Below are 25507 nucleotides of genomic sequence, written 5' to 3' on the forward strand. Positions count from 1 at the left end.
AATAATAGAAGTTAAAGTATACATTCAAAAAGTTAGTAGTTTTTACACATGACGTTGTAATTTACGATTTAAACACTTGACAACTTTTAAGAAATAGATTTTTAAAATCCATCTACGCAAACATCATTACATTTATACGCATTTCTAGTACCACTTGCAGTTATGTTACAGAAAACTAAAAAGAAGAAATATTAAATTTTCTACTGAAATGAAAAGAGCTGCCAAAATAAAACGCCGCCAAAAGTGGAGCGGCCTATGCACTATGCAGCAATGATTATTAAACACCCGGCTTCACTGATCTTCAGCCTGATAGCTGAAAACTCTTCCCCAACTCTCCAGTCTTAGACAACTTTACTCCTCATAACGTTTTCTATTAACTCTTGAAATGTGAGGTACATTTATTTCTCAGTAAGATCTTTTTGTGCTTAAATAAAATTATAATTCAGTTTTGAGTAGTTTATTGTTTTGCATTAATCTATGAATTACTCATTGGTGCAGTGTTGTTGTTTGAGATTTGATTTACAATAAATGTGTGGTTATTTGAAGATTATTGTTAGTGATGCTGGAATTAGCTAAATTGATGTATTAACAAATCTAAATCTGGGTGTAGAATAATTATGATAAAATTACTAATAGTGATATCACGAATAACTGTTCGATGCCACAAAATCACAATAGAGGAAACAGAATTATCACTTTGTTTGGAATCTCATAGATTAATTGGGATTAAAGACAGGCAAGGAATTATATTCCGCCGCCAAGTAAATTGTTAAGCCATCTCAAATGTAAAACCGAGACTTTGCCCTAAGCCATCGATTAACTCAAATTATTTATTGATAAAAAGGTTAAATTTTAATTTTGTTTTGAAATATCCTAAACACCACCATAATGCATTTAAAAAGAAAAGACAACTTTAAATGGAGACAAAATATATTTAATAATAATATAAATTTAATTACATAATAAAAGTTTAATACATCGCCATATTATAACACTATCAAGGGACCATTTGTACTATTGAGATCGGTGTTGAAGTATAGATAAATGGCTATTTCACAATAGTGGCAAAAATATTGGCTCAAGAGGACGTTTTCCCGCGGTTTTCAGTCATCTTCCCTCCAGTTTAAGGGGGTAGCCGTCGTCGGACACCAAGGCTAGAGCCATGGAGTACCGCATCTTTCTAATGTCAAAATCTGTAGAAAGTTTGTAGCGTCTGATGACGTGGATTACGGCAATCTTTGTCAGCATGTATGCGTAGGTTTTACCTGGAATGAAACAAAAGGACATTCATTTGACATATTCTTCACTTTATGACGTTGTATGGGATAACTCAAGTAAACAGAAAAAGAATTACAAATAACTCGTTTTGTACTATTCATCATTCTCTTTTATAACTAAGGGCCAAAGAGAGTTAATAGTGAATGTGTTAACACGTCCCTTGACTACTGACACACTCTTTTGTGTCTTATTTATTTTGTTATTAATAAAAAAAATTGAAGTTTGCAGTTTTTTCTACCCTTGTATTTGCCCGTACACGTAGGAATCGGCTCTGCATGTTGAGCGTTTCTAGCATAGCCGCTACAGTACAAGAGTAGCATGTACTAAAACAACTTAGTAAAATGCATCGGTATGCAGACCCATGAAATAAGACTTTCTGAAATTAAAATATTTTTTTGGGGAATTGAAAACTACTTATTTAGTCTTGTTTACGAGCTACCAATCCGTAACGGAATTGAAGACGGTTATTAGCTCGATTCATACTATATTGAAACCAACAATCCATGCTATCATCTTTCATTGTTTCAGTGCATAAACTGGGATTAAAAGTTTGATTAATATGCAGAACACATGAATGATATTAAGCTAGCCAATAAATATAGATAAAAAACTAATTAAATTACGAGATGTTTCCAATAAGCACAATTAAATACCTATACAGTTTCTAGAACCACTACTGAACGGCGTGTAAGAGTATTTCTTCAACTTGGCCATATTTTCAGGAGAGAACCGTTCAGGATCAAACTTTTCCGGATCAGGGAAAACCTCAGGATCGTGATGAAGGCTGTAGAAGGAAGCAGACACGGTGGCCCCTGCTGGTAGTGTACAGTCGCCTGAATCAACAAAATCGTCATGATTACCAATAGGCATGAAAAAGTACAATCGAAACACTGAATAAGTTTATTTATCTATAAGTATAAAAGAGGATGTTTGTATATATATATATATATATATATATTTGTTTGTTTGGCAGTGATAAACTCAGACACCGCTGAACCGATTGTCACGAAACTTGCTACATACGTGTAGAATGTCATGGAATAGGTTTATACACCATCAATTTCGTGATCCGTCCAATCGGCGCCGCCCCAGTGGCTCTGGAGTTTCCCATGTTAACCTTATGAGAAGTGGAATGAATGAATCTTAACAGCTGTTTCAATTAAACAAGTTGGTTCTGTTCTATGATGTTCAATAGCATTAAAGTTAAAAGGATTACCAACAGGGTGCAGCACTATTATTTCTTTTACATTCATGACAACAGCTAATTTGCAACCAAAAGGTGAGTGAGCGTAGCGAACTAACTTCAACCTGGAGGCGAGTTAGCGTAGCGAACGAGCTAACCTGAAGGCAAGTGAGCGTAGCGAACGAGCTAACCCGAAGGCAAGTGAGCGCAGCGAACGAGCTCCAACCTAAAGTTGAGTGAGCGTAGCGAACGAGCTACAACCCAAAGGTGAGTGAGCGTAGCGAACGAACTTCAACCAGGACGTGATTGAGCCATGCGAACGAGATCATCTTGAAAATTAAGAAGTTAAACGGGGCAAAGCCCGCGGGTTACAGCTAGTTCATACTAAATACTTAACTCCGCGCCAAAGCTGGTGGCGGCTGAGGGATTAGGACGGCCAGGTCGGTGAGCAGGTCCGACCTATGTAGTCCTACCTGGCGGTCCTAATCCCTCAGCTGCCACCAGCTTTGGCGTAAATTCTACGAGTCACTGGGTTGAACGGGTTGAGAATACAGTAGATACATTGTGTATCTTAGATATATTCTACAAGTAAGCTATAAATTAATTAAATACTCCGAAAACATATTTTATTTTACTATACCGATTATAATTTCCATAAAGGCACTTTTGTACATCAAAAGCTGAAAAAAGGTGATATTCTTTTTAAGAAGTTATTAGAGTCCGTATCAATTACTAGGAGCCATGTGGTTACTTGCATTCTGTTGCCCGTTGTCAAAAATGGTTGATGATTGATGTTGTCTAGCCATACAGTTTGGCAATAGAGCAGCAAAAAAAAGTAACAAAAAAGGGGGAAAAACATCAACAATGACAAAACGTTGTAAAAACTTTGTATAAGAGTAACTGTCCACACATTTTAAGGACTCGAGTTGTGAAAAATATGATTATGTCAAAAGATCGTTAAGTTCCCATTGGGGTTTTTATGTCCCACCTTCACATCCTTAGGACGCTAGTTCTAGCCCGGAACTGTTTTACTCCTTACTTCAGGCTAGTCCTAGTGGGTTGCGGCATTATCGCATGTATACAATCCATTGGTGATTGGTGGGAATTGAGCCCGGGACCATCGCTCTATCACTAGACCAGCTCACTCCCCAAAGTTACGTTGGGGTTAAGCTCACTGAGACTGTTCCTGAACTTCTGTCATTTTCAGTCCAAACAATATTTGCTAGGCTGCTTAGTTTGCACAATATCAAGAGACCAAAATATAATTTCATAATCTAAACTCTGTTCTATGTTATTCCTTACTCAAAACGAGGTCCTCCTTCACGGTTCTTAGGATGATGGGAATGATGGAATATTTCCTTAGAGTCTCCTTCATTATCATGTCGAGGTAAGGCATTCTGTTCAGGTCCTCCATCGTCACTTCAGAATCCCCAGCACCTACCACGGACACTACCTCTTCATACAACAGCTCCTGGAAACAAAACGATGAGGAAGGAAAGTAGTGGGTTAATCTATTTCCTGGGTATAGTGCTCTTTTTATAACCAGAAGGTTTCTGAGTCAATCCTTTTTTCCATCATCACTTAGTTTAAACAATTTATAAATATATACAATACGACTCTCTTCCACACACAGAGGTATTCCTTCTCTTGTGGAAGATATTTCGCTAATTTAAAAAGCTTTTTTATATTTTTATGTTTATATTAAATTTTATATTATTAAAAAAACCAAACAATATTGTAAACATTTCTGTATGGAATAAATGCTATTTTGATTTGATTTGATTTGATTTGACCCTGAGGAAGGCCAGTAGCTTTTTAGTGGTTCGTAAACATACCTACTGGCTCTTGGCAATTCTTGGGCTTATAAATCAATGTTCTTGCCTAACAGCTGGAGTTAGTAAGTAACAAAGCACTTATCTAATCCAATAAAAACTCCTCTAGATGCAAATCTAGCACTCCGCGTTAAGCTACCTAACTTAGGGTGTGGGCATCGTATAAATCGAATCCATACGGGCCAGCTGTTGTAGAATTGTTTGTTCAGATAGGGAAAGGCAATTGGCTAGTTAGAGACTGACTTGTAGAGTCTTCAATTGTATTTAATCCTTTATTTTTAGTTACTGAGAAGATTATGTTTAGCTAAAAATGTGTATAGTTTAAGTACACATCAGATTGTGATGGTAAAAACATTAGATTATTTTAGTTTTATCTGTTATAAAAAACCATTCTTAGAATGCTTCTGGGAATCGATTTTAGTTTATGAATATTTCAAATCATAAAAATCCACCATCAATCAATCAATCAATTATTTAAGATGGGGACGCCACTATGTGCGTATTTTAACCCAAATATGAGTGAAGGATGAGTGTAGGATGAGTGGCGCGATCTTGTAGTCTTGTTAGTGACTAAGGCCGACATGTTCCTTAGACACAGCTGTTAATTAATAGCCCATACAGCTAATGGCAACTAAGGGACCTACAGTTTATAGTGGAATCCGAACCACATTTTTTCCCTTGTAATTTACGAATTGGTCTAATTATCATGATAGTACTGCGGATAGTCGTAGTACTCACTAGTGTGGACGTTAATCCACACCAGGGAGCATCACATCCACTGTTCATCCCTATAAATATCCACAATTCGTGACCTCCTAGTAGCTGGATTACAGAAATATCTTGCACAGTTGTTAAGCCTCTACGAAATGTAATCGAAATACAGGCCTAAATAAAATATTGCTTTGTTTTACCTGGATTTCGGGAAGAGCAGCAAGCGATAGAAGACATGATGATATTGCGGATTTGGTGCTGTCAACGCCCTGAAATTACACAAACGTTATGACGCGGATAAACAGGAGGAATCATGACTGTAAATGCCAATGACACCGTTTACATCATATCCCAACAACCATGGACTAATATAACTCCAACTATTGTACTATATAAATGTTCTTCATTAATTAAGCTTATAACAATTTAGCTTTCAAAGACAACTATTTAATATACAGTATTTAGACTTTTGAGAACGGGGTTTTTAGAACCATTTTAGAGAATGGACCAGAGGTTTTGACGTTAGTACTTTTAAGCATCTACCTTTTGAATAAAATATATGTTGTTTTCCATCATATCAGGGACCTGTATCCCAGAGGAAGCATTCCTGTGACATCATCCCAGGAAGATTATAAGGAGTGATAAAATATTAAAAATTTAGATAACAGGTTATTAAGACCTTCGACTCATTGTAGATCGTCCTCAGTATGATAGAAAATATTTGTATTTGCTCAAAAAAGTATATATTTAGGTATCGTAGGCCTATTTATGTGCAAAACTTTGCCGCGTTATCTGTTATGAATGGTTCAACAAGTAAAATGCCGAGCGCAGAATAATTGTTGTGGACTCTGTATATTTAAAATCACGATTCTAGCTACACCTACTGTATAACATTAATCTCCACCCATTAAATTTGTTTACACTTTTATACAAACCAAAATAGTTATTGCTTGATTTAACTTATAAGTAAAAAAACTATTATTTTATTTATACGAGAATATATTTTATTTATATTGAACAAAGAAGGTTTACCAAGACTTTTACCATACAAGAACAACACCTTTAAAAACACCTAAACTGGTTAATTTGTAAAAATTCATTGTTGTAGCCCCGGAACTGTAGTATATAAAATAGTTGGTTTTTCATTACCTTTTATCGGCTCCAAAATAACCTTCGCCAACGTGTTAATTGTTTCGGCGAGCTGTCATTGTCAAACTCTTCATTACAGGAATATATAAATCATGTTGTATGCTCGTGATAGCCCTATCAAACTAAAAGTATTTGTTTTAATGTCGTACGTGTCGTGTGTAAATGTTGTTTGCCGTGTAAAATGTTGTTTGTCGTGTAAAATGTTGTGAGAAGGAAGCTATTCAAGCGGATTTATATATTCCTGTAATGAAGTGTTTGACATTGGCAGCTCGCCGAAACATGTAACACGTTGACGAAGGTTACTTTTGCAACTGATAAAAGGTAATGAAAAACCATATATTTTATATGGTTAATTTGTAGTTTATACACATTAACTAATAACCATGAACAATGCATTTTCGGGACTACTAAACAAATCTTGATAACATCAAAATATAACTAATTTCCAGTTGTGAATGGATAGCAGGATTTGAACTCGTGACCCCTCCAGGCCGTAACCACTAGATCAGCCACGCTTCAACATTCTTGATCTAGTAATGAGTGAGGACAACTAAAACCAATAAAAACAAACCACTATCTAAAACCTACTTTCCCCAGGACGTCTCAAAATCTTAACCTTAACGTTTTCTAAACAACTTTTTGCTGTTAAACCAAGCATAATTACCGTAACGACTAGAGTCAGAAGTTCATCATGAAGTTCTTTCTCCTGAAACTCCGGATGGTTTTCCCTCAGTGTTCGATAGGTGTCTGGGAGATTCAGGGGAGAAGAAGAATCTGCGGACCAAGATTGATTATTTCCTCGTCAATTGATTCTTAATTCATTCCACTTCGCAATCACCTGTTGAACTAGGCCAGTTCTATACATGGAATACTATTGCTTTTGAATTCATTAGCATTTAAATGAATCCTAGAGCGCGCTAGATTGTAGTGAAATAGTGAATAGCCTTGGCATAAAAGTCTTACAAGTCGAAAATGTATAACTTAGGAAGTGATTAAAATGTTAACTTATGGTAAAGTAAAACATATTGTAACTACTTAACCTTTTTTATCTTGAAGCACGTTTTCATTTGTGTCAATCTCTTTGTTCTGAGAGTTTCTTTTTCTTTCCAATTCCTGTAACATAGAAATTGTTTTAAATTTAACTTATAATGCCCCGAAACCTTATTGAAAAGCAAGAAAAGTGACACATTTGTAATATTTGTTGTCATTCAACTACCTAAGATAACGTTTGATTTTTATTCTAAGAAGAAATGTATTTTAGCATGTCAATTTAAAAGTGTGGGAAATAAGATGAAACTACCTAACTCTCTTGACCATTAATCAGTTACACATGTAATATATTACCTCTAACGGCCCCTTGGCAAACTTGCGCCAACAGTCTTGGATGTCATTTATCTCTTTGTTCCACAACAGTCTGAACACAGGTTCTGGCCACAGCCAAATCTTGAAGAATCTGTTTAACTCCACTAGTGCAACCCTGTAGACAAATTAAATGGATGAGTATGCAAGGAGCAGAAGGGCCACTTTAGGGTAAATTAGGGTTTTTAGGGGCTAATTTAGGGTAAAGTTCAAGTAGATATAGTGTGGAACTTTGGAGAACTAATTCAATATTGCTGTAACATTTGTCAATAAGATTTAATTAATTTATTTATTTACACGGAAAGAATGTTAGCAATACTATGCCGTAGTAAAAAACAAGTGCAACATGTATTTTCTCAGATGTTTTTTTATTTGAACTTAGAGATCTGTGTTTGATTCCTGTTCCATAAAGCCGATGGATCAAGTGCAGCATGTATACAGTGAAAATACTTTGAAAAGTGTACAAATATCTTTAAAAGTGCAATGGTATAATTCAAACACAAAACATTTCTTTTATTTACGATCACATATTTAGTGGCTCACACATTGACCGATTCACGGTTCAAACCCCGTTTTATATTTTAACAGCTGTGTCTAAGGAGTATGTCAGCCTTAGTCACTAATAAGACTACAAGATCGCACCACTCATCTATATTCATACTTGGTTTAAAATACCTACTTTGTATAGTTGCCATTTTAATGTAAAGTATTAAAGTATCAAAGTATAGCTAATAGAAAGTAACAATTCAAAATCTTATCATTCAAATAAAGTGAATAAAGCAATAATACTGGTGGATGTAACCAGGAATTTATCAAACCCCTCATAGATTAAATATATTCACGATATTCACGAAAAAAACGTAAATCAAGCTTCTAGGATAACTACTCGTATAAACTATTTTAAGATCTGTTGTCCGTACGTTATAAACATCGATAAACTTACGTGAGCGATTGGTGTGAACAAATTTTATGATCTTCATCTATTAGATGTATTTTTAAGCACTTACATGTTCACTGCCCAGGAGAGTCCTCTGAACTCTTCAGACTCTGTGTCAATCTTGATATCTGGGCCAAACAATGTACCTGCAACACTGCGAAAAGGTTTAGCCCGAGAAAACTATCTTAAATTATCAATCAACTGGAAAGACAGTTACGTAAATAATCTACAACTGTCCACTTATGTTCAGGGAATCATAACAATTGTGAGACTTTTTGCGAGATTTTTTTCCTACCCATGCATGGACATGATCACATTGCCACGCCTGTAAACGATACGCAAAATAGCTCGTCTCCGCTTTATTCTTCGTGCACGCTAAATCAGCTGAATTTACTGTTGACGTTTCTTAAAAACAACATCCGGTAAGCGAATGATATAACCTGAAAGTGAACATAACTAAAGTTACATTTGACAAAGAACTAAAAAGCTAATCTGTGTGGTCGAAAAGATTGTGAGTGTATTACGAGCACAGATATTGCTAATCTCGAAATATATATGGCCACACTCAGCTAAAGCTTCGTACCATAGTTCTCAAGTGGCAATAACTTTTACAAATAGCTATTTCATGTTAGAGGGGTTGATAATTTGAGCTAACTACACAAAAAACATAAAAATTAATAACCAATATTTTCCCGTTTTTATTCACCCTATACGTTACTTGCCAAAAGGTCGTTCATACGACTCCGCAATGGATTATGGAGAGTTTAAAGTGAGAAAAATGTACAGGTAACGTCCTAGACTCCATCTGATTCTGTTTTACCCAAGGGATGGAATTGGCAGCTCTAACCCCACCACAAATATTTGGAAATCAGTCAGATTCCCTATAACAATTACCATGTTACCATGGTTACCACGAGTTTAGCCAGTATACTCACAAGAAACGCTCCTGAGTGAAGTGGAGGTGACCATAGGCAGAACATCAAACTGTCCTTTGCCCACGCGACTCGATAGTTTCTGGACGAGATACTGTCCTGATTCGTTGAAGACAGAGATGAGTTTCTCCAGGTTCCGAGGTTGAAACATCGGGTTCACGTAGCGTCTGGTGATTCTGTGAATATGGCCTGGGGAAAATAGGAAGGGTAAATTATATGTTTGTAGTAACATATGTTATAGTATTGGTAGAGATCCAAAGAATGTTTTAGAACCTAGCAGCTAGGAGTTGCGCGTTTACTCATAGTCCTCAAAAGGGTAGTTCTAATCAGCCAAGTACCTAAGTTCGCATCAGTCGTGATGGCTCTAAAAATGTGTCATTCCCATATTTAATAAAAACTAGAGGTTGTCCAGTGGTCGAAAACTCTACTAAAAATATGTAATGTACAGACTTCTCCATTTTCAAGCTACGCTGTAAATAAAACATGTGATTGCAATTTATTCCATTTGTTTTGATTTCCTGTTTATATTTTGTTGTTATTTCGTCACCAGCATGGCAACCCATGAGGCTCATGTTAATTTTATATAAACTTTAAATTAATTTGTTGTGCTTATTTTTGAGCATATTTGAAACTATAAGGGGAGTATGAACATCTACTAGAAAATATCTTTCTAACAGTATGCGTAGATTTTCCCTGCAATGCACACGGGCTGAGAAAAAAGGTTTTAAAGAAACATGCTTGCCTATTAATATATCGTTGGGCATGTCAAAATTATTTCCTCCGATCCTCTTTCATCCTGAGGACGTCCTTAGTTGACTCAGATATTAAAAAAATAATGTGTAGTTTCTGTCTCTCTCTCTCTGTTTTAGCCGCAGGAAAGGCTACTAAACTGGAAGGTTTCACTCAAACGGATATCATATGTCCATACTGTACCATATTAGTAATTGAGATGGGACGTAACTAGACGTATTTCACCCAGCTATTAGTGAACGATAAAGTGTAGGACAGAGTAAGGTGCGTTGTGCAAATTATTTGTTACTGAAGAAGTCTAAACATTCTTTTAACATTTGTAAGGGTATCATGAATTATTTAGGCTGTTTCTTTAGCATAGACCTAACCACAACAAATATTTGAGGTCCTAAACATTTTCCTCGGAATACACGATGTCTAAAGTTGTATTGATTGGTGTAAAACATTTTAGCAGGGGGTGGGGGGTTTATAAAAAACTTATATGTTCATATTTGCTCAATTTACAATTGCTATGTTCTCATTAAGAAATAATTAACATTCTGTCAAATAGGTTGAATATATTTCGTGAAAATATGAGCCACAATTAATTTATATTCGTTTCTATAATAACTTCTGGAAGTGTAACACTTTTATAGAAGCGGTTATGATCCACAGAAGAATGTCTTTCTTCAGAGTTCGAGTGTAAAATCATTAGCATAAAAACACTAAACCATATACGAGAGGCTAAAAACTCAAAAAATATAGCGAAGAAAAAGTCTTATTAAATTAATCCATTTAAAAGAAATGCTGGTTGGTATTACTTAGTCACACGACCGGCCGGCATGTGAACGGGTTGAAAACTAGTTGAATTCAATAACCTACACGCATTTGTCCTTGGCCACAATTATCATTCCAGTTTAGAAAGCTTGTCTTCTAGGCTGAGTGAAATGCTAAACATGGAAAGGTTATCTCATTTCAAACTGTACGTTTCGTAATACCTCCTCCCATTATTACAATTTTCTTTATTAATATGTTCTTTATTAATATTTGCTTTAAACTTGGTAAACTGTGAATCACTTATGTGGGTATTCGATTCTGAATGGATGGTGTTTAACATTTTAGAACGATTTTGTATCAGTGCTTTCTCATGGGTACCAGGTTTAAGATCTGCCTGATTTGAACTCAAGATGTTTATATAGACCTGAATATTTGTACAATGACTTTTCTAAGTGCTGACAGAAATACTATTATTATCATTATCATTATGAGATAGGAATGCCATCTATGTTCGTATTTTAACCCTAACGACCCTAATCAGGGACAGCAGGGTTTCGTTTCTAACCATCAAAAAGACTTTTCTCAAGATCGAACCGGCGACCTTTTGAATGACTATCATCATACTATCATCAAACTAGCCACATTGACAACATTGAATAAGCTTTTAAAAAAATAAGAACCACTTTTGGCCACTCTGTAATCCTTGTCCTTGTAGGAAATATGTTCATTTTTACTTTTTAAAGAAAAAACCCCTACAGTGTGTCCCCCCACTCTCCTAGCTGGAAACACTTTTTGAATGAATGAAGCTATTGTTTTTGAATAGTAGGGTTTAATAATTGTTGTTGTGTCAGCACCTCATCTATTTGTTACAAAATAAAGAGGAATAGCTATTTGTTTAACTAGTGGGCTACAGTTACTATAAATCATATAAATAATTAGTCTTTCAAACACTTTACAACACGTTTTTTAGGTTTGGTTAAATCAAAACATTGAATTAAATGGGAAACGCTGCACCAGCTGATCGTAGTCGTAATATCGTGTTGCCAACTTATTTTCAAGCTTCTACGGATTACGTGCATGATAAAAGCAGGCTGTTTTGTGTTGTTTGGTTGGAATACTGGTGTGCGCCAAAGTAAAAACTGTGCTCTAAAGTAGGCTTTCTGTACTATAATCTGTGCAAGCAAGCCGACTTTGTAAGGTGACTGTAGGAAAATATATTTATAAAAATTAAAAAGCTGTTTTAAAACCAGCTGCTTCTGAAACAGAGACATACAGCTAGTTTCGTAAAAGGGCAACCTGATAACGCAAAAGGTTGCCGTTCGCCCCAAGGAAAAGTTTAACACTTTTAGACTTCTTGAACTGGACCCTGCTGTCCTTGATCGCCCTACCTTTTAAGCTAAATGATTACTGGTTAAAGAAACTTGGTTAAAGAACCAACCTTCTTTAAATTAAAATAAATAAATTAAATTACACGCGTATTCTATGCGTAGATTAAACACACAAACGAATGATTTCTGTTAGTCACATCTTTTTCACGAAATGAATTTGTACTTTACATTTTTTGATGTTCGCATTAAACTAACACCCTGCTGATGCCAGCATGCAACTTTATGAATTAAGTATGAAGAAAACCTGAAGTGTACACTAATCAGAATATCAATAAATTATATCTATACAAGCAATACAGTGTACGCTGTATTAGTTCTTACCTGGGGCTATTAAAAGACCGTTTCCAAGAGCGAATCTGAGAAAATTGTATTCATTGCTCTTTTCAGATGTTTTGGAGCTCGTGAGGACTGTCTGAGAAAGACAAAAATATTATTAAAAAGAATAGATATCCTATTCTCTAATACGACCTATGTCTGTTTGTCTGTCTATCTGTAATATGTACCTCAAAGTCAAGCGGAAAGACTTTGACTAAACTTTAGAATTAGAGACTTATAGCCCTAAAACGTAGTTGGTGACAGCCACTACCTCAGGAAAATTCGCATTTCTCTTTAACAACACATTTAACATTGTCACTATGGGTTTACAAGTAACTATGTTGGTTGAAACAAAATAACAAGGGAAATGTAAACAAAAGACTTGTCCCATTTTAACAAGCCACCCACAGTATACTAGCAAATTACAAAATACAGTACAAAGGAAAGAAAACATCCCTTGTGACTGACTATTGAGCAAAGATTACATTTAAGAATACTCGATATAGGAGAAAATATTGCCAATCAAATACTGATTATTTTACTTAGCCCTCTCCAACTAAAACTTAATTCCCGAAGTACTGAGACATTCCAAGGAAACATCTGGGTTAAATTCGGCATAAAACTATTACCGTATGCTAAATCCCAATAAAAATCTGATAGAATCTCAATTTCTTTAGAAGTAGTAGCAAAAAAACGAAAAAAGTTTTGTCACACGCCATTTTGAAGCAAATATGATTTTGTTTATATAATATTTCTATCTGCTGCCATTGGTGAGTGTAAAATAACGGGTTTTAATCACTAAATGGGGACAAATTCGTTGCAAGTAGCACTTAAACTGAAGCAAGATTATACAAGTGTATGCTATTTTCGTTTTTGCATACTTTTACATTACTGAGATATTATTTCAGTGATCGTCTATGATTTTCCATAAAAATGTTTATCGTAAACTTAGTAAGATGTCTGTTTACGATATTCATTCAAAGATAAAACCCAATTAATTACAACCAAGCCCCCCCCCCCCGGTACTTAATGTTTAAATACATTTGTCTTAGTAAAGAATCATATAAATAATATTTTATGAAACTTACGTGCACATCTTCATTTCTTTGGACGAAAACCACCGGGTACGGCCCCAGCCAGAGGCATAACGTTTTGCTTCCTTTAGCCAACGAGCTTTTTGCAGCGTTGACGATTGTCATCACCATTTCTAAAAAAATCACTTTTTTAAGAATGGAAGTTGTGTTACTTTAATTATTGATAAACGAAACCATCAGTTTCGTAACCTCAGTTGATTTGATACTGCAAACAACATTCAAAACGGTAAATGCAAACATGAAAACATCTGCATGATAATGCACCCTATTATATTCGACAACTACTTTGAACTTTTCACCTCTATAAAACTAAACCAATCGAATCTAGGATCAGTAGTAAATAATGCAGAACGGCTGCGTTTCGATCACAACTAAGCAAAAGAATAATACAGAAAAATCTTACGTTCGGAAAACGAAAACGTCTACTTCAGCATAAATATTTAAAAAAATACGGAAAAATAATCTAGTCACAGTATCTAAGGAAATAAATTGTTTAGAAAAGTGTAAATCTATACTTATAAAAGGCAAAGCCCTCACTGACTCACTGACACATTTACTCACTCGCTCATCACTAATTCTCCCACTTCCCATTTACCTAGGAGGCTGAAATTCGGTACACCGATTCTTTGGGCATTAAATAGGAAAACTAAGTAGCTTTTATTCTGATCGGGCATTCGGGCTCCGCCCTAGTGGCTCTGGAGTTTCCCATGTTAACCTTATGATTTTTCATATTTAAAAGGAATTAATGAATCTTAACAGCTGTTGTTAACAGCTTAACAAGTTGGTTCTGTTCTTTGATGTTCAATAGCATTAAATTTGCAAGGATTACCAACAGGGTGCAGCACTATTATTTTTGTTTAATTCATGATAACAGCTAATTTGCAACCAAAAGGTGAGTGAGCGTAGCGAACGAATTTCAACCTGGAGGCGAGTTAGCGTACCGAACGAGCTAACCTGAAGGCAAGTGAGCGCAGCCTAAAGGTGAGTGAGCGTAGCGAACGAACTTCAACCAGGACGTGATTGAGCCATGCGAACGAGCTCATCTTGAAAATTAAGAAGTTAAACGGGGCAAAGCCCGCGGGTACAGCTAGTTAATTATATCCGTTAAAATACTGCACTGAAGAGAAAACAAATTATTGTGATTGGGTGTGAGGAATTCAAGCGAAATTAAGGGAATTGAGGATTTGCATATTTTAATATAATTTTGTCATAAGGTGTTTTTTTTTCTTTTGTAATTCCCCAGATTTGAACTGGTTTGTATTAGGATCTTGTTATCTTTCATGCATTCTTTCACCTGAGAAGATCAGATTCCAGATCCCAAAACGTTGTTTAACTTTTTACTCACCATGAACACATCCTTAATAACTCCTGAAATACATGCATCCAAACATTAATTCCATCCATTCCACACGTAATTATAAAAGTATTTTACACATCATTTCTCACCTGTAGATCCATATAGAACGTAGTGCGCATGCCCCAACAGAGGCAAAGTCCTCACTTCGGTGGGTAACTTACGGGCAGCATCCAAAACGCGGCGAAACTTCCAGTGGTACCAACATAAGGCTAGTACCAGCAGCAGGGGTGGCAGACCTACCAGAGCGCGCAGAACACGGTAAACAGTTGGCCACATTGAGAGCCTGGAAAATATGAGCATGCTAAAGAATAGAAAATGACAAACAAAGACAGTGTTAAAATGAAGACAATATGAAATAATTTGAGCGTGCACAATAGTGGGGAGGCAAATGGCCAAAATTCCAAAGTTGGCTCACCCCGAAAGGTAACCGGTGAACACTATGCTAGATGATATTGTATAATAGTAGAGATGATATTTTGACCGGTGTTCACTCTGTATGAGTGGGACTCTCTTTTCTGGACGCCATTTTCCAAAATGGCGGATGTCAACGTTTGATCTTTGAATAACTCGAGCAAAAATGATCCGATTTTGATAAAATTTTGTATAAACGTTTAAACTTACATTTATTTGAATGAGTTCGAGAACCAGCATGATCGGACCATGGGAGTGGGGGTTTATGGGGGGTTTTATGGGGTAAAAATGGGATTTTCTTATTTTTTGCCCCCAAAGCACAACATTTTCCAATTTCTCTCTAAACCATTTTAATGAACTTAAAAAGAGAAATAATTTAGTATATTAACGTTTTTTGTACCCTTATTGGTTACGGAGAAAATTAAAAAAAAAGTGTTATTTAAAATTCCCATGTTATTCTTATGGAGGATATTGTCAACTCTTGTAGTTTGCTTGTTTATGGATATATTTTGATCAAACTTGGTAAACTTATTTATTTATACTAAACTATTAATATTAATATTCTACTAACATTCACACTTTATTAGCCTCCCTGTGGCAGCAAACCTAGGTACTCGTTAAACCTAATTTTATTTAAATTGAATTGATTTAAATACAAATCAGGCAAATGGAAATTTACTTAGTCTGCAGGTTTGCTGTGACGGGGTTATTTCATTCTTGACATTTCTTCCTAACCCTAGTGGTTCAGGAGATATAAGCAGTTAAAGTTGGGGTTTCCTCCATGATAAATACATTGATCCGTTTTAACTGTCACCCTAATGCATTTCCGTTGACATATGATTATTGAAGATGGTTGTTTCATTTTTGTATCTGTTTAATTATGTGATAAAAATGATTCAGTTTGGTTGTTCAGTTAGTTTATTTCAGTTTTGTGTATTTCAGTTTAGTGTATTATTTCAGTGGTGGTATTTCAATATACAGTAGATAATTATACAAAACAAATATTACATGAAACATCTCTTAAATGGATCAGACATTGATACCTGTTGCCAGATTGCCAGTGAAGCGTAAAGTTTCTGAGCTAACAAACTGGGATTTATGCATATTTTACAAAGTTGTTGTATTTAATGAAAATCTCATAAATGGTGGCAAAGATGGAATAAATCGCGTTGGAATGCTACTATAAACGTTTGTCTTACAGTGATGTAAATAATTTGGATGTATTGAAGCGTCTCAAGCCAGACATAGAAATACTAGAGCTAAAAGATCTGAAATTGCATAAACAAGTTGCTATGCCAGTTTTTGTAATAAGAGCAATATTGATAAACATAAACTACGGCATGAAAAGTCTGTGGAGTTGTAGTCCGGCCATTAAAGAGAAATATATAGTGGAGGTTCAACAAAATTTTTCGGTTTTTTGGCGGATTTCATTACTTTTATACCTCCACACAACAACAAAAAAAGTCTACCAAAATCCGACTTGGTAAAGTACCTGATATAATGGTATTTAAATTAAAATAATAATCGCTCCCAGAGAAAAATAGTTAAAAACATTTTTGCTAGATATAGTGTGTAGTATGTTTTTTTTTAATGTTTAAAAGGGTGGGGAAACTAAATCTGCAACTTAAAATTTGATTTGATCCCACAAAATGGCCGCCAAAATACAATTCATGGAGAAAAAACTAAAATAAAACGATACTTTTAATATTTTAACGCATCGTGCGAATCTGAGATGTGCCTGATAATCTAGCTTTGTTATTATATGCCAATTCAAAAGTTTATGCACTTCTTAAGAAATGCAACGGAATAGCACAGAAAATGCATTAGGGTGACAGTTAAAACTGATCAATGTATTTATCATGGAGGAAACCCCAACTTTAACTGCTTATATCTCCTGAACCACTAGGGTTAGGAAGAAATGTCAAGAATGAAATAACCCCGTCACAGCAAACCTGCAGACTAAGTAAATTTCCATTTGCCTGATTTGTATTTAAATCAATTCAATTTAAATAAAATTAGGTTTAACGAGTACCTAGGTTTGCTGCCACAGGGAGGCTAATAAAGTGTGAATGTTAGTAGAATATTAATATTAATAGTTTAGTATAAATAAATAAGTTTACCAAGTTTGATCAAAATATATCCATAAACAAGCAAACTACAAGAGTTGACAATATCCTCCATAAGAATAACATGGGAATTTTAAATAACACTTTTTTTTATTTTCTCCGTAACCAATAAGGGTACAAAAAACGTTAATATACTAAATTATTTCTCTTTTTAAGTTCATTAAAATGGTTTAGAGAGAAATTGGAAAATGTTGTGCTTTGGGGGCAAAAAATAAGAAAATCCCATTTTTACCCCATAAAACCCCCCATAAACCCCCACTCCCATGGTCCGATCATGTTGGTTCTCGAACTCATTCAAATAAATGTAAGTTTAAACGTTAATACCAAATTTCATCAAAATCGGATCATTTTTGCTCGAGTTATTCAAAGATCAAACGTTGACATCCGCCATTTTGGAAAATGGCGTCCAGAAAAGAGAGTCCCACTCATACAGAGTGAACACCGGTCAAAATATCATCTCTACTATTATACAATATCATCTAGCATAGTGTTCACCGGTTACCTTTCGGGGTGAGCCAACTTTGGAATTTGACATATTTTACTACATTTGCCTCCCCACTACAAAATACTAACAAATCAGTGTGTGTCGGTCCGTATTGAAAATGTTCCATATTTTTTAAATCCACAAGTCAACTTATCGTTCCCCATGCAATTTGAGTCAGGTTATGTTAAAACAAGCATTACATTTAGATAATTTCCTCACACAAATTTATGTTTATTTTTTAAACGTGCATATGCGTGATTTAACTATTATGACCTGATCTAATTCGTATTGAAGCAGTTATGGATCAGCTATTGGATTTTCACCTAATAAGTAATTGTCTCAAACTAATTATGACTGGGACGGGTGGCGTCGTCCTGTAATCCAGCTACTAGGAGATCACGAATTGTGGATATTTATAGGCATGCACTGTGGATGCGATACTGCCTGGTGTGGATTAACGTCCGCACGAGTGAGTACTACGACTACCCGCAGTGCTGTCCTGATAATTAGACCAGTTCGTATATACCAAGGCAAAAAGATTTGGTTCGGATTCCACTATAAACTGTAGGTCCCTTAGTTTTCATTGGCTGTATGGGCTATTAATTAACAGCTGTGTCTAAAGAATGTCGGTCTTAGTCACTAACAAGACTACAAGATTGCGCCACTCATCCTACACTCATCTATATTCATACTTGGCTTAAAATACCTACTATGTATGGTCGCCATTTAAAAAAAAGTATTAAAGTATTAAAAGTATTAAAGTATCATTGGATCAATTAAACAACACAACAATTAAACAAACACCTTAAACTATTAATGATAAAACATCAACAATCTATACACAATATAATATGACGTTTAAATTGAACAAAGAACGAGAGAACAATGAGCTGACTCGACTCATCGCAGAACAAGACCCACTGAGTTGTTCTTGATTTCGTTAATTTTTAGTTTATTTTGTGAGAATATTGATTAGCAATAGTTTGTTGTATAAAATGTTAGGGGTTTATTTGTTATATTTAGTTTTAATCCTAAACAGAAGCCCAGTGCTTCAGCCTAGAACAATGACGTCATCATTTATTGCAAGCCAATTTCAGAGTTGTTTCAATAGGTACATAGTAGTAAAGTCAATGATAGTATCACAGACAAGGGAAACAAAGAGTTTTGTTTCCTTAGTCAATGATAGTATCTTCCGTCAGGAGTTAGATTACGGCGGAGAAAGTATGCATAGTCATAGACCCGTAATATCTTTCGTCGAATTGGATTTTGAGTTTCACGGAAGGGTTAGACATTGTTTTATAAAATAAAACATTTAATAATCTTTACTATTAAAACAGAGGTAGGTCTCCCTGTAAACGCGTGTGCCCATTTGATAAAAATTTTGAAAAGCAGTCACTTTGCAGTGCCTTAGGCTAATTGATGATTTGAATTATTCAGTCTATGTATAGAAAAAAGTCATTAAATAATTTTTCGAAACAGCCGATTAGTAAAAATGTATTGACACGGTATTTATTTATACAGAAGGGCCATGTACATAATTTTGCATTCTCGCTACGGTGAAATTAAATTCAGAATGAAACTAGATAAATTACTTTCTGACATTTAGATTGGTTAAGTATTGTTGTATTAAGGAACCTACAAGCGGATTTACCTTGCCATTCTAAACTATGGACTTTATTTCATGTTTGAGTGAGCTGATGTCGACTAAATCATTTTTTTCTTATAATGGCAAACCTAACATAGCATATTATTATCCATATATAAATCCCAAAGTACCCATGAACTTTTGAGAAAACTACAGTCACAAGTCACACCCCAATAAACCATATACTTAAAATGTTCTTCATGACGAGAAACTTTTATTTCATAAATTACCCGTAATTTAATTTCATAAATTAAGGTCGTAATTGCTTTCCAAAACGAACTTTCCATATACCTACAGTAATGTTAAAAATAACTCAGCTGTACTTATTTGTATGTTATTCTTTCAATTGATTACCTTAAAATCAGGTGTTATTATTTGTTTTCCTACAGTTACCTAACAATGTCCTCTCACTGATTTGAGAAAGCAAAGTGGCCAATTCGCTCATCAGTGAGACAATGTTAACATTGTCTCACTCTAATTACTTTGTCTCACTCCAGATTTGCAACGTGAAGGCACGAAATAGTGAGCGCGTAACATGCAGGCAACGTCGTATGCGCGCGAAATACGTTGGCAGCACTGGCTGTAAATCAGCTGGTCAGCTGTTGTACTGTTGTATTTGTCACTTCACATTAAATGTTATATTAAAAGTTCACTTCTGTGTAAAAATAGGTTATGTTTCTTCAGAAATTTATTTGTTTTATGGTAACTGTAGGAAAAGTATAATGTGCAACTCGAGTTCAAAGTACAATTGCCTCACTCGAGAAACCATTCCTCACTCGCCTACGGCTCGTGAGTAAGGATTTCTCTCGAGTGAGTCAATTGCTCACTTTTCTCACTAGTTGCACATTGCACAAATAACTATTGTATTACTGTATTCTGTTTGGTTTATTTCAGCCCAATCTAACCAATCAATAATGTTATTAATACTTATCAAATCAAACGGGGTGAAGCCCCGTAACAGCCAAGGGGTGTAGGGTAACAGCTAGTACCCTACCTGAAAGTACACATCAAGTACATCAAACTACACAAGTAAAATATTTAAAATAGTTTTTTGAGCTAAACAATAATGGAATTGTAAAACAACAGCAGACTGTAGACTCAAAAATCAGAACTATACATGCCGGTCTAAAACATACCTATATCATCAGCTGATCATTTAGTATGACAAAACTATAGTGTTTAACCGATAAATACAATTTGGAGTATCATATTAAAAGAACCCTATGAAGTATCAAATAACATAGGTAAAAAAAAAAAAAAACAAATGCCATCGAGTGTTACTTAATGTATACGTGTGTGCAAAAACCAAATTGAACAAGTTGGTAACGTTAATTGGGGTCAAAATTTGAATACCAAAATATGGCGAACCCAAATTTGGCAAAGTGGTACGGTGTAATTTAAATACGCATTTGCTAATTGAAATTGATTGGCTGTCAAGGAGAAACTTGTTTTAATGATTACGCTCGTCGTTCGAAAAACTCTCCACGTAATTATTACGTCTCCTTTCTCTTTCTGTTCAGAACTTACTCTTGTCAACAAAATTTTGATGAAAGGATACAACGTTATTCCTACTCCAGAACACAACCATTGCATCGTTCAATCCACTCATATATATATATATACGATATTCAAGAAATGTTTATGTTTTAAATTCATGATAATATTTTTCATTGGTAAAAGTAATTTGTGTAAGTTAGAGTGTAACGGAACAGATTTTAAAATCAGAAATCACCTTTGCAAGGCTAACCAATTGACAGCTAAAATATTATTACTGACATTTTAAATATTACAACAACAAATATAAAGGAAACATTTAGTAGACGTAAAAACGATGTCAGATTACTAACAATATTCCACGAGGTATTAATAAATATTACATTATATTTTGTGAATGTAGAATATAGATAAAGCAATAAATAATATTTATACAATTTAGTCAAATCATTTACTGTTTGACTTATCACCCAAACAATATAATGGTTTACCCTGCAAAAATTAAATTTAAACTTTGCTTTTATTTAATGATCCGGGTTAATTATTTTTATTTATAGGCAAATTGATTTAAATAAAAAAATTGTTTTGATTAAATTTATCTTTAAAAGATATGGAAAAAGAATACTAAATCATCGCTACTTAAAGTTGTTAATAGTAGTTAATAGGTTAATAACATATGTTTTGTGTTATTGTTTTATATTTTGATTGAGTTTTTGTTTATATAAATACACAACTTTTCATGATTCAGTACAATACATGGTGCCGAAACCCACACGGAATAGAAATAAAAGGTACGACTTTAAGGAAGATGACGATATCCATACAAACCATACAGAAGACAAGGATAATAATGTAAAACCACTATAATGTCTTGTGGTTTCAAGTACTCAGATGGCTCCTTCTTGGAAGAAATGGAAGCAACAGTGGAACTGGTACTACACAGCTTCTGGCCTTGATAGGAAATCCAATGCAGTACAGGGGCCTATTTCATAATAAAGTACAAACTAATATTATTAGGAAATCAGCTGATCGCCCAATGCAAATTTAATGGAAATTACAAGTTACAAGTTGTAACTTGTAACTTGTAGTTTATTATGAAATGGGCCCCAGGTAGCATCATTTATGTCTAGTTTAGGCCCAGATATAATATATAACAGTTTTGGTTTCATGGATGATGAAGGTATTGAATTAGATGAAGTTGTTCAACGTTTTGATAATTTTTTTGTTAGTAAATCTAATGAATTATTTGAGCGACTTTTGTTCAACAAAATACCCAAGAAACCCATCAAAGTTTTGAAGATTTTTGTACTAAATTGGTTAACCTAGCTAATTTTTGTAATTTTTGAGCAACTAAAAAATCTGTTTGATTAGATATGGTATAGTAATTAGCATATCAGATTCTAGCTTAAAGAAAAATTGCTTTCTACTGATAACCTTTCCCTACATGATGCAATTAGTAAGTGTAAGGCCACAGCCACATCTAAAGGCACATGAACACGCTTAGAAACAACTAGCAGAAATATCCTCTGACAGCCCTAAAAATGTTTATGTCGTTAAAAGGGACGATTCATTATCCAGGCCTACGTTTCAAAATTCACTTTTTGACTGTAAACGTTGTGGTTTAGAACACTCTAGAGGCCAATGTCCAGCTTTTAATCGAACGTGCAATCAATGCTTGACTGAAGGTCATTTTGCTAAGATGTGTAAAACTGGAATGAATCTCCTTAGTAAGAGTAAAAATATTGATGTTTTAGAGAATAAAGATTCTGATTATCCATTGCATCTCTAACCCAGTCAAGAATCAAGATTAGACAGAACCCTTAAATTTGCCAAATAACAAAACTGTGCTGTTTAAATTATATACTGGGGCTCAGTGCAATGTTATTTTACAAAATTTGGCGCTAGCTTGTAATCTTAACATTGAACCTTTTGCAACTAAATGCCTTGTTTCTTTTAAAGACCAAAAACGCCAGTTTTTGGTGAAGCCAGTTGTCCAGTTGTAACCAAAAAGTCTCATAAAGACACTGTATTTTTTCTAATAGTTCCAAATGGGCATCAATCAATATTAGGAAGAGTATCATGTGAAACACTAGGGTTCGTGAAACGGATTGCTGGTATAATTGATCAGTCTAGTGGCGTATATGATGGAATAGGGTGTTTAAAGTCATTTGATTATGATCTTGTAAACATCCTAGTTTCAAAATACACTCACCCAGGCGAATACCTTATCCAATACGTGAAGCAGGGAAAGCAGAACTTGACCAGATAGTAAAAGACAAGATAATTACTCCAGTAAGTGAGCCTACTCATTGTGTGTCTCCTATGGTCATAGTCCAACAAAGAGGCAAAATACGTCTTTGCATTGACCCAACTGATCTTAACAAAAATGTAAAGCGTAGACATTACCCATTGGCTACATTAGAGGACATCTCAGCTAGATTGAATGGTTCTACTTTATTCACCATCCTAGACTGTAAGAAAGGGTTCTGGCAGATAAAAGTTACGAAGAGAACATCCAAACTACTAACTTTTTCAACACCTTGGGACGCCACTTTTGTGTACGCATGCCCTTTGGTTTGGTATCGGCCCCTGAAGTGTTCCAGTATATTATGTCAGACTTGCTCAAAGGAATTAAGAATGTAGAGTGTTCAATGGATGGTATAAGCTACTCATTCACAGTAACTATGAAGAAGACTTGCAAAAGATCACCAATAAAGTACAACAAAGCGTTTAACAAAAGTGTAAAAAGCAGTGAGACAAAAAAATCTTCTAAAATATTTCCTCCAAAACTAAAATTTTTTAACAATCCAATTTTTTTTAAGTTTCAATACAAAATGTAAAGGTATGATAGTTATCATAGATAGCTAACGATAAACTATTGTCCCTTTAACTACTTTGACGACTTAGAGATTCTCGACTCACCATAGTGCAGGTTGCGCAGCCTCCATGGTACTGAGCGGTATTGGACGCGCGGCCTCTACAATAGGGTTATATAGCTACCATATCGCTTTCGGCCGGTAGAAAGTAGCTTCGGATCTGTTCCACTCTTTATCCGATTACGTGTCCGTGCGTCGGTGGTAGTGATCCCAGTCACACTTCCTGGAACACATCCGATTTTCGGGGTTTTATAAGGAAAGTGTTGTCATATGCAGACAATGGTTGGTATCGTGTTTTGGATTAGGACTGAGTTTTAAAACAGTAAACCGTTTGATATGCTACTTAACAGTCTAGTAGTTGTCTGGATCCGAGTGGCAAGGCCTAATCTGAAGGTCACTGGTTCAATTCTAAGCAGAGACCATTGAGGACCTAGATGTTACTTGTCATTAGGATCTCTATTAGTAATAATATTATTTCATAAAAGGTCAATGCTAACTAATAGCAAAACCATTCATTGGCGTGATCATGCCCAAAAAGAAGTCCCGTTTTCGCCACTAACTTTTTTAAGCCTTCCCAACCCCAAATAGCGTATTTATTTGCCGTTATTAGCGAATTTCCCATGTATGGAATATGCTTTTAACGTAGGTACGTCTTATGGTAAGACCTGTGCTATGCCCGGTGCAAAAATGATCCTATTTCAATCAAACTTGGTAAAAACGTGTAAACCTAATTACCTGATTCTAAATTTATTCTAAGGAGTTCGTAAACCAGCGTTATCAGGAACGGGGTTTGATGGAGGGGTGTATGGGGCAAAAATACGGTTTATCCATTTTGACCCAAAACATAAAATTTCCCAACTTTTCTCCAAACTATTTTGAAGAGCTTAAAAAACAAATAGTTTAGTATATTTAAGCGTTTTTGTACGATTATTGGTTACGGAGAAAATTCAAAACATTGTAAATTTAAAGATCCTATGTTGTTATTGTAGAGAGTAATTAACTGTAGTAGTTTCCTTGTATATGGATATATTTTGGTCAAACTTTGAAAATTAATTTATTTCATACTAAGCTATTCATATTTGAAAAAAAAATAAAAAAAACACACACTTTAATACCCTTCCCGTAACAGCAAACCTAGGTGCTCGTAAAATCTTATATGATCTCAGTAAATCTATTTAGATAATATAAGATTTTACGAGTACCTAGGTTAATTGACAAATAAATCAGGTAAATGGAAATCCGCTTAGTCTGCAGGTTTGCTGTGGCGGGGGTATTTTTTATTTCGTGTGCTTCCACGCCAGTGGCATTTTGACGTTTTGAAAGGGAACGGTCCTAACCGTTTTGGAATCAGGATCAACATAAGTTAGCAAACCACCCCTACTCTTGTGTCCTAGCGAACTCTGTGTCCAATGTAATTTCAGTTTCATCAC

The 25507-nt window shown here is 34.9% G+C and overlaps 1 protein-coding gene across 1 annotated transcript; it reads right to left on the bottom strand.

Moving 5' to 3' along the window:
* Positions 1 to 666: 666 nt before the first annotated feature.
* LOC128986453 (cytochrome P450 4V2-like) lies at positions 667 to 24149 on the bottom strand. The gene is made up of 13 exons (XM_054406830.1): positions 24124 to 24149; positions 15131 to 15324; positions 13679 to 13797; positions 12597 to 12687; positions 9385 to 9570; positions 8520 to 8595; positions 7498 to 7630; positions 7194 to 7266; positions 6818 to 6927; positions 5205 to 5273; positions 3764 to 3932; positions 1932 to 2111; positions 667 to 1265 (listed from the first exon to the last, which is right to left on the bottom strand). Exons 1-13 carry the CDS (start codon positions 24147 to 24149, stop codon positions 1108 to 1110), a joined length of 1584 nt encoding a protein of 527 aa, XP_054262805.1. The 3' UTR covers positions 667 to 1107.
* Between the last annotated feature and the right edge of the window lie 1358 nt (positions 24150 to 25507).

The sequence above is a fragment of the Macrosteles quadrilineatus genome, unplaced genomic scaffold (assembly GCF_028750875.1).
Source record: "Macrosteles quadrilineatus isolate MER2022 unplaced genomic scaffold, UCM_ALF_1.0 Scaffold_2__2_contigs__length_208266976, whole genome shotgun sequence".
NCBI classification, from domain to species: domain Eukaryota; kingdom Metazoa; phylum Arthropoda; class Insecta; order Hemiptera; family Cicadellidae; genus Macrosteles; species Macrosteles quadrilineatus.